Source organism: Ipomoea nil, unplaced genomic scaffold (genome assembly GCF_001879475.1).
Source record: "Ipomoea nil cultivar Tokyo-kokei standard unplaced genomic scaffold, Asagao_1.1 scaffold2827, whole genome shotgun sequence".
Taxonomy (NCBI): domain Eukaryota; kingdom Viridiplantae; phylum Streptophyta; class Magnoliopsida; order Solanales; family Convolvulaceae; genus Ipomoea; species Ipomoea nil.
In genome coordinates, this window is record NW_017619255.1 from 826,148 (window position 1) to 839,320 (window position 13,173).

The window sequence follows — 13,173 nt, forward strand, 5'->3', positions numbered from 1 at the left end:
CAACAACAACAACAACAACAACAATAATAATAATAATAATAATAATAATAATAATAATCCAAACAAAACTATATACAAAATAAAATTAAAATTAAAAAAATAATAAGAAGAAGACAAAGGTGACTCCCCTTAATAAATGATGTGTGATCATTTTGATCCCACATTGAAAATGTTTGGAAAGAGGAGCTCTTGATCTCCTCTATATAAGAGGAGCAATGCTCCTCTTACAACCATACAATTGCTTGCACATCAATGTGGGCAAGTATTGAGAAGTCCAAAGGCTTTTTATAGTACAACAACTATTGACCCAACAAATTATGCTGTGGAATTGTGTCCACCTTGTAAGGTAGACACGGTTCAAAAATAGGTCATAATTATGAATATAATAATCAATATATAGTTCAAAAATTATGAACATATAGTTCTATAATTATGAACATAGTGTTGTGAAAATAATTATGAACACATAGTTATCTAATTATGAATATAGATATTTAATAATTGTGAATATGAAGTTTAAAAATTATGAATATATATCTTTATAATTATGAACATATAATTCAATAACTATGAACATAGAGTTCTGTAATTATGAATATAGAGTTAAATAATTATGAATATGAAGTTCAAAGATTATGAATATATAGCTTTATAATAATGAACTTATAGTTCAGTATTTATGAACATAGAACTGTGTCCACCTTGCAAGGTGGACATGGTTCCACAACCTATTAAAACCCAACGTGTCAAATGGCTCTTATTTAAAAAACTTATCATAATGAATTCTTAATTTTTTTTTTTAATTTATTAGGGAGTTTGAGAAAGATTAACCAAAAATGTAAATGAGTTTTTTTAGTTTTTAGCAGTTTCGAGCAAATTGTTAAGTTATTAAATAATGTTTTTGGTGTTTTGATAAAGTATAAAATGTTAAACAGACGAATTTCTTAAAATTTTGACGAATTTTCCAAATAATCAAATTACAATAACAACAACAACAACAACAACAATAATAATAATACTAATCCAAACAAAACTATATACAAAATAAAATTAAAATTAAAAAAAAAAAAAACAAAAAACAAAAAACAAAAAAACAAAAAAGACAAAGGGGAGTCACAGACTCCCTTTGTAAATGATTTTGAGATCATTTTTATCCCACATTGAAAATGTTTGAAAAGAGAGAGCTCCTCTATATCAGAGGAGCAATGATCCCCTTACAAACATAATTTCTTGCCCATCAATGTGGGCAAGTATTGAGATATCAAAAAGGTTCTTATTTAAGAAGCTTCAACTTTGTCTTCTTATTTTAGTTTTTATTTATTTATTATTTATTTATTTATTTATTATTAATGGGGGTTGTGAAAGATTAACACAAAATGTATGTGTTGTATTAATTTTTAGTCATTTGGAGCAAATTACTGAGTTACTATATAATTTTTTTGGGGGGTTTTGATTAAAGTTATAATTTTTTGGGGGGTTTTGATTAATGTTAAAATGACGAATTGGTTAAAATTTTGGCCAATTTATCAACAAATAATAATAATAATAATAATAATAATAATAATAATAATAACAATAATAACAATATAATAATAATAATAATAATAATAATAATAACAATAATAATAATAATAATAATAATAATAATAATAATAATAATAATAATAATAATAATAATAATAATAATCGAAACAAAACGATATACAAAATAAAATTAAAACTAAAATAAATAAGAAGAAGACAAAAGGGTGCAACGGACCCCCCTCTGTAAATGATGTTGGATCGTTTGATCCCACATTGAAAATGTTTAGAAAATGAGCTCTTAAGCTCCTCTATATAAGAGGAGCAATGCTCCTTTTACAAACATAATTGCTTGCCCATCAATGTGGGCAAGTATTGAGAAGTCCAAAGATTTTTTTTTTGGTACTATTGACCCGATAAATTAAGCTGTGGAATTGTGTCCACCTTGCAAGGTAGACACGATTCCAAAATTGTTCATAATTGTGAATATATAGTTTAACAATTATGAACATATAGTTTTATAATTATGAACATAGTGTTGTGAGCATAATTATGAACATATAGTTATGTAATTATGAATATAGAGATTCAAAACTTATTTGGTAAGTAAATTTCAAATGAAAATTAAATAAAATCTATTAATTGGTAATATTATATATGGTATTATATTCTATAATATAATATAATTGATAATATTATTGGTAATAGTTATAACTTTAATCAAAATCTATTAATTGGTAATATTATTGGTAATAGTTATTGGTAAAGATTAACCCAATATGTATGTGTTGTATTAGTTATTAGTAGTTTGGAGCAAATTTCTGAGTTATTATATAAAATTTTTGTTGTTATGATTAAACTTAAAATGTTAAAATGACGAATTCGTTAAAATTTTGACGAATTTATCAATAATAATAATAATAATAATAATAATAATAATAATAATATAATAATAATAACAACAATAATAATAATAATAATAATAATAATAATCATCATCATCCAAACAAAACAATATACAAAATAAAATTAAAATTAAAAAAAAAAAATAAGACAAAAGGGAGTCACGAGCTCCCTTTGTAAATGATGTTGGATCATTTTGATCCCATATTGAAAATGTTTGGAAAGAGGAGCTCTTGAGCTCCTCTATATATTACTTCTCTTACAAACACAATTGTTTGACCATCAATGTGGGTAAGTATTGAGAAGTCCAAAGGCTCTTATTATTATTATTATTATTATTATTATTATTTCTTTTTTTTTTTAGTATTATTGACCTGATAAATTATGCTGTGGAACCGTGTCCACCTTGCAAGGTAGACACGATTCCAAAATTGTTCATAATTATGAATATATAGTTCAAAAATTATGAACATATAGTTCTATAATTATGAATATAGTGTTGTGAACATAATTATGAACTTATAGTTATGTAATTATGAATATAGAGATTCAATAATTGTGAATATGAAGTTCACAAATTATGAATATATAATTTTATAATTATGAACATATAGTTCAATAATTATGAACATAGAGTTTTGTAATTGTGAATATAGAGTTCAATAATTATGAATATGAAGTTCAGAGATTATGAATATATAGTTTTATAATTATAAACATATAGTTCAGTAATTATGAAAAATAGAATTATGTCCACCTTGCAATGTGGACACGGTTTCACAGCATAACTATTTATAAATAGTTAATGAAAATTAAAAATGAAACGAAAATATTAGGTAAAATATCATTGCATCTATATTCTAATTGAATAATTGACTAAAAATAAAAAAGAATAGAAATATTGACTGAAAATGAATCTAATATTACAAATTGACTGAAATTATAAGAGGAAATGAATATTAATAATTGACTGCAAATAAAAAATGATCCATAATTGACTAAAAAACAAGAAAAAAATGGTCAGATCATTACATTTTAATTAAAAATGGAATAAAAATTAAAAATTGGAGGAAAATATTTCAATAATAATATTCTACATTATCAATAGTAAATGCATATTTTAAAAAATAGTAAAAGTAAAGAATGGAAATATTTCAATAATAATATCTATATCATCAATTAAAAATGGAACGAAAATTATGTAAAAATATCACTGCATTTGATATTCTAATTGACTAATTGACTGAAAATATAAAAGGATAACTAATTGAGATTCTACCATTATATATTTTCACCCAAGTAACCCGTCATGTTGGATTGAAGGTGTTAGCTCTAGATGAAGATGAACAAGATTGTGTTGCCACTAGCAATGTCGTCTAGAAAGTTGTTTCAATAATGTGTAAATATAATCGGTGATATTAATTTTTTTTTAAATGAAAAAATTGTTATATATCTAGACAAAAAAATATATCTTTAATACAAATGAATAAGGATAGCAATTCATTTCTATAACTGAGTTGTTAGAGTACGAGCACATTTGCCTAATTTATGAAAGTACTAAACAATGATAGATAAAATCTTTAAAGTTATAACACCGCATGCGTACATCTAGACATTAGCTATTAATTTGAGCAATTATTTGCACAAATTCAAGAAATGATATCATTCAAATATATATAAACGATCTAAACCATATCTTTAAGTGCACTATATAATATTTGATGTTCTAATTTAAATAATTATATATAAATTCATATATTCTTAACAAATTCATTCCGTGCATTGCACGGGTGCAAATACTAGTACAAGCAAATAATAACCCCTTGTCCTTGGTTATTAAATTTGTTGTAGATGCATTATATTTATCAGACTGATTTATTTTGTACCCATTAGCTAGCACCACTTGATCAAACCGATCATGTCATTGCTTAGGGGCTTGTTTTAAGCCATAAAGTGACTTAATCAATTGCAAATTTTATTTTCTTGGCCTGCAACCATGAAACCTTCTGGTTGCTTCATGTAAACCTCCTCCTCCAATTCACCATTTAAAAATGCTGTCTTAACATCCATTTGGTGAACCACTAGATTGTGTATAGCCGAAATGGCAATTAACAATCTAATAGTAGCAATTCTTGCTACCGGAGCATAAGTGTCAAAGAAGTCAACTCCTTATTTATGCTTAAAGCCCTTTGCGACAAGTCTGACTTTAAATTTATCAATGGTACCATCAACCTTCATTTTCTTTTTGAAAATCCACTTGCAGCCTATCGGTTTACAACCATTTGGTGGATTAGTTAAAATCCACGTATTATTCCCTATTATAGAATCCGTCTCATCATTTATTGTTTCTCTCCAGAAAGCAACATCTTGAGATTTCATGGCATTACAAGAAAAACACATAGTGACAAAAAATTAGTGACGGGTAGAAAAATCCCTCACTAAATGTATTATTTGCATAACTTTTGTGAGGGTTAAAAATTACTCTCACTAAAAATTTATGATTTAGTGACGAAAATTTAATTATATATTTATTTAAAAAAGTTACTCTCACTATTGATACAACAAATGTTATTACTCTCACTATTGACATCTACAAATTATTTCACAAAAATTCAATTCCCACCCAAATTTTGTTTGTGGGCGCCCTCTTGTTATAGCTGCACCCTCCACACCCTCTCACTCTCTCAGATCTTACTCCACCACCACGCAACCACCACCTCCACTGCCACAGCCGCCGCTGATTGCTTCAGACGCCGATCCGACGCCACTGTCGACGTTGCGTTGCCACTGCCTCCCCTACGAAGACGCCACAGCCAACGTCTCGCCTGCCTGAAGAACGACGCCGCCGCACTTAACCCCTACGACTACAAGTCTCCTTCCCTGAGTGAGCCACAACTTTAATTGAGCCCTAATTTGTTGGAATTTGAAGCTGGTTCGACTGAGGTTCGTGTTTATTTCTGGTTTTGCTGGTTATTTTCCCCATTTTTGGGTTCTCATTGAGCGTATTGGGATTCTTCGATTGAGGTATGGTTTGTTGGAAATCAATACATGATAAAGATTTTTTCTTTTCTTCATTCTGTTATATGCTTATGTTTTTGTGTAATTTGAAAATGATGCAGTGAAGGTGGGGATTCCAGAGTTCTTGACTTTTCTTCGTTGGTTTTCTTTTCTTTCTGAGCCAGCTTTGCAGCTAGGCTAACTAAATTTACTTACAGTTGGTAGGACACTATAATCCCTTGTAGAATTCAATTGGTTCCTCTTTCTAAGTCTTAGTATTTCACTTACAAGAATGCTTTTCAAATTGGAAGTTCTACAAATATCTTTTGATTATCAGTAGTTGTCCTTGCTGCTATGAATTTCATATTGCCTATATGCCTTGGGAGTTCTACAAGAATGCTTTTCAAATTGGGATTCCCTACTGCCTTATTTCTCTTTGCAAAGCAGACAAATAGTAGAACTTTGTTTTAATTTCCATCTTATTAATAAAAATCTTCTGTTATATCTAAAACTTTAAAATACAGAGTAGTTGCTCTATTTGAATGTCACAATTCATTGAACTGAATTGCAATTATTTAATGGATAATATACTATATTTACTTGATTGAACAATTATATCCATGTCACAATTCATAGTCCTGCCTGCTTATCAGATTCGCTGTATGTTCAGCTCTCTACTTTGTATCTATACGTATACGGTGTCTATATAGGTGTATGATTTACGTATGTGTACGTAAATGTGCTTATCTTGAAGTAGTGTCTGAATTCTGATAGTTTTTTTTTTTTTTTTTTGGGTTAATGAAAAAGGCTAGATTTTTAGCTATGAAAAAATGCTATAATATAATGATGTTCTATAGTTGTTTATTTCAGGACGATTCATACATTGACAACTACATTAGCACCATAGGAGTTGACTTCGTAAGGATTTATGTCAAAACCAGCCAGGGTTTTGATTCAACACTGTGATTGTTCTTTTTCTCTTTTCTGATTTCCTAGAATTTTTCATTCTTAGCAAAGTTTTGGATTATTATTTGCAAAAAATTAGGACAGTGGAGCTTGGCAAGCCTTTAAATAAGGAGAGTGAATATTATTCTTAGCTTGATAGGCTTTTAAAAAGATATTTAACCAATAGTGGTGCCTCATAATGCGACTTTTTTTGTGCAGCAACTCTGAAATATTTCAATACTTATATGTTTCATAGGTTCTGTGATGCTCATGGTTCTGTGGAGGAGTTTAAAGATATTGTCTTTGCATATGGGGTGAGTGATGAATTAAGGTAATAGCTTCCTCAAAATATTTTATTTGCTTGTGTGATACTTCTTTTTCTCTATAACAGATTCTGGTTCACTTTTTTTTTTTTTTTTTTTTTTTTTTTTTTTGTTTCTTCAGCTTTGTTCTGGAGAAAGACTCTTTGCTCTATGAAAGGCATGCCAGGTAACTCTTTCATCATCCTATCTATAGTCTTAAATATTTTTCTTTTTGTTAATGTTATAATGAAAGATGAAATTGTATACTCCTTGCATAGTGTAGATATATGTTGAGAAGTAGTTGGATGAATTGTATAAGTAACCGTAATGTAGAGCATTGAGCATATTGGAAGGGGTTGGCCTGGTAGAATGGACTATAGAGATTGTTCAAGTGCAGTTTCTATTGTTCAAAATTATTTAAATTGAAGCTGGCAAAGCCAAATGCATATTCAGGTGAACTTTTATGATGATGTGCTGGAAATTGTGTTTATTTCTATATTCTTCTCCTGCTTCTAGCAAGAATTATATCCTAGTGGTTTTGAGTGTTTCTTTGTCTTGGAGACCTTTGTTGTTTCCACTTGCGTTAGATGGCTAACTGGCTTTTGGTAACTTAGACTTCTACAGAATGTTTCTTTATGTAAGAAATCAACAAATTCAGTGCCTTGGATATCAATGACCTTTCCTTTCAAGCTTTTATTGGGCCCTATAAGTTAGGTAGTCTTTGGCTGCTTGCTTTGTATAAAGTATGCAGAGCTTCCTATAGAATGAGCAATTGATCTCTCCTAGTACCCAATTCTTTTTGAAAAGTGATTACAGATGGCATTGATGTGTATCACTGCATATATAAATTGTCAGTCATTCATAAATGTCCATAACTATTAGTGGACTGTTGAGCTTTGAGTGGAGACTTTGGGTAAACTTTAGCTCTATGCTGTGCTTGATTGCGCTAAAAAATTAAGTCGGCCAACCAACGGGATATAAACCTGACAAATATACAATCCCTTAAGTGTAAAAGTTTAAGTCATTTATCTTTTGTCACCACAAGTTGTGCACAAGGAGCCAAAGTGGCAAGTGTACTATGCTCTGGATATGGTATGGTCTTTAATAGTTGGCACTGGTTTTAGGTGGGAGTGGAAAAGTGGTTGACAGCAAAGCTGATGATAGGATTTTCATCTATTATACAGATCATGGAGGTCCCGGAGTTTTTGGTCAGTTATATATATATATATATATATATATATATATATATATATATATATATATATATATAAACAATCTTTGATGTTGCCCATTATCATAGAAATTAAAAGTATTTACCAGAGGAGCTGATCGAGCTGTTCTTGTTTCAGGGATGCCCAATTTGCCTCATCTTTATGCCAATGATTTCATTCAAGTGTTGAAGAAAAAACATTCTGCAGGCACCTACAAAGAGATGGTAACCATCTCCATTGATTCTCTTTCCTTCTTTCAACTTTGATTGCATCTATATTTTACTCATAGAACACTTTTGTGCATGCTATGCAGAACAGAGACATTTAGTGATTTTTGCTTTGAGGTCATAATTTAACAAATCATGTTTTCTTATGTGAGATTTAATATATTCAACCAATTTCAACAGTACACTAGGACCTTTTTGATTGTCAAATGCTAAAACTAGCTACTTTGATCTTGTGTGCAGTGAAATAGTCTCTATCTTCAGGTATACTACTGCAGACTTGAACTGTAAGTATTCTTTATCTATTTTATTTATATATTCATAAAGTTGAGTCAAAATAAAACTACAAACTATCATTACTTTGCTCTATTTTGGTTGTGGTTCCACGTGTACTTGCTACAGGTTGAAATGTTGGCACCATCTTCTTAATGTGGCTATTCAATATGGGTGTATGAGCCATTTCATATACTTGAAATGGGAGCTTGTCCAAAGACAACTCTTACAAAGGAAGCCAATTGGACTAGGTATGTCAAATAGTGAATTTCCCTTACTGCTCTCTTGCCACATTTTTATATACTTCTATCAAATATGTTCTTCTACATTGACAGGAAAATGCTTCTGTCTATGTAATGAGAACAAGAGCAAATTGTTTGAAGTTTCAGGCCACTATGAGTTAAAAACTCAAGGGTATCACTCTTTCATGTTCAAGGTCAGTGCAATCATGATTTCTTTATGAGAAAACCAGTAAGAAATGTTAGTTGCTCCTGTGTCTGGTTATGCTAATTCTGTTCTCTGCTTCAATTGCTGCAAATTTTGCAGGATTTTCGGTGGTTTGTAGGTGAGCAGTCTCCTGGTTACCTAAATGCAAAAGACTTGAGGCAAAATAACCAACAGATACATTACTATGGCTATTTGTTATAATTAGTTTCTTTGATTTAGTTTTTACAAAGTTGTATGAAACATTTCATTTTGATAGTGATTATAAAGTCATTTAATATATTGGTCCAGTTCACTTTGATTGCATTTTTTAATAAAATCCTAACTATAATAAAGCTAAATCTTTTGGGGGGAAAATCCCGCCCAAAGGACCAAAGGACCAATGAATGTTTAAATCATTTCCTTTTTTTTTCTTTCAAATTGATAATTCAAATTTTGCTTCTCCCGCCTGATCTGATTGTAATGAGAGACGTGTGATTTTAGTCCTAGATTTTAGGCTATTGGATATTATCTACTACCTACTACAGAGTTAGTAGTCTAATTTGTTTAGGAAGCGTGTAGAAAAACCTAAATAGGTATGGGAGTGCTTAAAAGTACAATTATTGAAATATTTTATACACTTCTCAGCTTACTTCTACGCTTATAAATACATTCACATTCTAAGCTTGGATATGCAAACACAAAGCTCTGCAAAATAGATTACAAGTAGGAATATCAGAATTTGAAGATTAAGGTACTGAGGTGAGTTTTCTGGAGTGCAGTGTGGTAATGTCTGGGCAGTTTATTGTTGGGATGCAGCTTCATCCTCAGCAGAGCACCAAGGCTATAAGATTGCGTTGTGTGTGATCTTATCTTGTGACTGAAATCAAAGATGAACAATTAATAAGAAGTCAGGAATGCCTATTTCATGACCAAGAGGTTTGTAAATTATAGCTTAGCATGCTCTGTAGTGTTATTTCTTATCCATTTGACCTGACTGATATCTCACCTTGATATTTTTGGGTGTGTTTTAAATATAGGGTGTCTTCATCCATGTCCACATACCTAAGGATATTGTTCCAAAGTATAAGAACATATTCAAAGAGGGTAAAGTGTATGCCATTAGAAGCTTTCTATGCATCACTAATTTCTTCAAATATAAAACAAGCAGTTACCGTTACCTGATCAAATTCAAACATGATACTCTGGTGAAGGAGTACAAGCGTGTTAATTTCCCAAAAACAATGTTTTGCTTCAAAAGTTTTGAAGCCATACTTTCAAAGCAAGGAATTGATGAGAAAGTGTTGATAGGTTAGTGTTAATACTATTTGTTTCTAAATGCAGTCAGTTTACAACAAGAAAAGAGATGTTAATCTTTATTTAACTAATATACTAATATGGTGCTGTTTTGAAATACAGATGTGATTGGTCGTATTGTGGAGATATATTCACCACTGGAGAAGACAATAGCGGGGAAAAAGAGTAGGCTTATTGACTTTGTGCTTGAAGACTCTTGGTATGATTCGTTACTCTATTTTTAATCCCTAAGTTTGACTAATGTTGATTTTATAATTTTATCTTAACCATTTTCTGCTGTTTTTAAAATCTTTTGTAGTAAGAAGCAAATTAAGTGTACACTGTGGGACGAGCATGTGGATCAAGTAACTCCTTACTTCCACTCAGTTGCTAATGATCCAGTCATTGTTTTGATTCAGTTGTGCCGACCTAAATTCATGGACAGTGAGTGCTATGTATTTATTTTGTTAATTTACATATATGTTTCTACTCAGTTTTATCAAGGTTTGTATTGACTAAAATCATTTTTGCAGATGGTGAAGTACGTATCTGCAGCTCCTTTGGTGCTACTCAGCTTTTTTTCTCACACTCTTGCAAAGAGTTTCGTGAGTTAAGGAGCAGGTCAGATTCTTTAACCTCTTTTTACTGTTATTCTAAAGAAATATAAATTTTCTGTACTAACATACATTTTCCTAATTTCTGTTAGTAGCTATAACAGTGACCATACACCTTTACGGTGTATAGATTCTGAATCAAGGCTATCTGATACTTATCTTGGGCGTGCTGCGCGCGCTAATGATGTGCTGATTACTTCTATTCAAGATATATACTCCAAAAAACAAGTAATGTATTATGCAATGTCACTAGCTAAGTTACTTATTTACTAAGGTTCAAGACCATTTACATTAGTTCACCTTTACCTTTTTTTAGCTAAGTTACTTATTTACCTAAATATTACTTGCAGCTAGGGGAGTATTGGGTGGCAGGACGAATTGTGGATGTAGAGAGTTTAAGTGACTGGCATTACATCTCTTGCAAGAGTAATTCTTGCAGGAGAAAGGTTGCTGCTGATGGTGGTATGATGTACTGTGGTGGCTGTAAAAGTTCCTGGCATGAGGGAGTTGTGAGATATAGGGTGATTATACGTGTGGCTGATCAAACTGGGGATGCTCCTATGCTTTTATGGGATCGTGAGTGTGCAGAGTTGGTAGGTGTTTTAGCTGGTGATTTAAAAGCTAAGTATCCAAAGGTAGGTATCAACACTTAGACAACATAGATGGGTATTGAGGATAGTAGTTTAAATGTTCATGTGTTTTTCCTTTAAATCTTTGTAGGGGAATAAGTGTATTCCACCTGAGCTAGGTTGTTTGCGGGACATGTCTATGTTGTTTCGTGTTGCTATGAAGAAGGAGCAGAATAGAGAGTTACTATTCTTCTTTCACAGTCCTAAGGATTTGTAGGGATGAAGCAGTGCTTACACAGCACTGCTTAGGTCTTTCAGTTGCCAGTTTAGAACCAGAAAATGGTTCTGTTCATGAAAATGGTTTTCAGGATGGGGATGCAGATGGTGATGCATGTTCAGAGGTATTTCTGTAAATTATGTTTTGGTTAATTTTTAAAAAATAGTTTTATTTATTGTCCCTAAGCATATTTTGTTTAGGAATTCTATGGTAGTGATGATGAAGACTGTGTTGTGGTGAAGGATGGGTCTCAAGGTTTATCTATGGACAAATTTGCTGGCTTGGATGAGATTGAAGATGGTTTAGGTGTTGGTGCTAATGATGTTCCTCTCAAGAGGTCTTTGTTTAAAGACTTTGAGAATGTTGGTACATCGAAGAAGGCTAAGGAAGTGGTGGTGAAGAAAGAAAAGTAGTCAAGAAAAGTTTTTGCTGGTTTTGGTTTTTGTTGGTTAGGGCTAAAAATGTGCATAGGCTGCAATTTACTGCTACCAAGTAGATCCATTCTACTTTCCTGATTTGCTCTTAGTTTTGTGAAAGCTGCATTAGCAGCATAGCCTAATGTACTTAGCTTTAGCAGTAGCAGTTAATGTTTCTTAGTAGTGTACTAAGCCTTCTAATGTGTACTAAGCCTTCTATGCTACTTATGATTATAAAGTCATATTTGCAATTACTCTATTAATCTAGATAGAGCAAAACAGATTGATAAGAGCTGGAAAAAAGGGAACTTAAACTCTATGTAATGTAATTACTATTCTAATGTGAAGAAAGTTAGAAAGGAATGTCATAGGTTTCTACATTAAAAAAAAAAAAATGGCATCCGATTCCTATATCATCACTTGCCACTATTTTTAAGTGTTAGTATTTGTTCAAATATAGGAATCAGAACAAAACATTCACATATATATTGAATCTATATATAAAAGTTTACAAGTACACAGTTTTGCCACCTCAAAAAAAGTTAAAAAAACATGTAACATTTTAAAGACCAGATTGATAAAATCCAGAAAAAAAAACTCCATCAATTGTCTCTATTTTGGAATGTTAGTATTTGCTCAAATAGATGAACCAGATTGATAAAATCACAAAAAAAAAAAAATGCTTCTATTTTGAAATGTTAGTATTTACTCAAATAGATGAGTAGCTGAATAGTATATCATAATATAAAAACTTAAGTAAACAATGCCACAAAAAAAAAAAAAAAAACATGAAAATTTAGGAGTAAACAGAACACACTCTATCACTCTATAACAGATGCAGAACACTTTCAATTACATGTCATCTTTAAATATTCAATATAACACATCAAAAAATATTAAATAAGTAAAGAGGTAATGAACATGAACACACAAGAGATTTACAGTGCAATAAATTATAAGTTCTATTGAACATTTACCTTCATGTTAAAGCTTCCACTTTTTGCCTTTAAAAGAATCTGCTTGCAGCAAACCTATTAATATTATCACCTCAGGTCAAATGTACTTACTTTTGTTTTTAAATGTATAAAGAAATTAAAATTTATAATACAAGGTGAGAGAACATGAAAATGTATTGTATTTTTTTTTTTTTTTTAGTTTTAAAAAATAATAAACTATTAAGAAGAACTCTTCAAAACTATGAA

At 30.7% G+C, this 13,173-nt stretch overlaps 2 protein-coding genes across 3 annotated transcripts; both read left to right on the forward strand.

The window, feature by feature from the left end:
• The first annotated feature begins 5,661 nt into the window (after positions 1-5,661).
• LOC109159368 lies at positions 5,662-8,186 on the forward strand. Of its 2 annotated transcripts, XM_019307480.1 has the most exons (5): positions 5,662-6,383; positions 6,623-6,697; positions 6,811-6,855; positions 7,793-7,876; positions 8,018-8,186. In XM_019307480.1, the coding sequence occupies exons 1-4, from the start codon at positions 6,220-6,222 to the stop codon at positions 7,812-7,814; spliced, it is 306 nt and encodes a 101-aa protein (XP_019163025.1). In that variant the 5' UTR covers positions 5,662-6,219; the 3' UTR covers positions 7,815-7,876; positions 8,018-8,186. The 2 variants fall into 2 exon arrangements, with proteins under 2 accessions (XP_019163025.1, XP_019163024.1); XM_019307479.1 differs by lacking the exons at positions 7,793-7,876; positions 8,018-8,186 and adding an exon at positions 7,002-7,784.
• A 1,402-nt stretch (positions 8,187-9,588) lies between these two features.
• Positions 9,589-12,245, forward strand: LOC109159396 (replication protein A 70 kDa DNA-binding subunit B-like). The gene is made up of 8 exons (XM_019307510.1): positions 9,589-9,660; positions 9,840-10,110; positions 10,219-10,315; positions 10,415-10,539; positions 10,629-10,716; positions 10,805-10,937; positions 11,060-11,344; positions 11,430-12,245. Exons 1-8 carry the CDS (start codon positions 9,589-9,591, stop codon positions 11,553-11,555), a joined length of 1,197 nt encoding a protein of 398 aa, XP_019163055.1. The 3' UTR covers positions 11,556-12,245.
• The last annotated feature ends 928 nt before the right edge of the window (positions 12,246-13,173 follow it).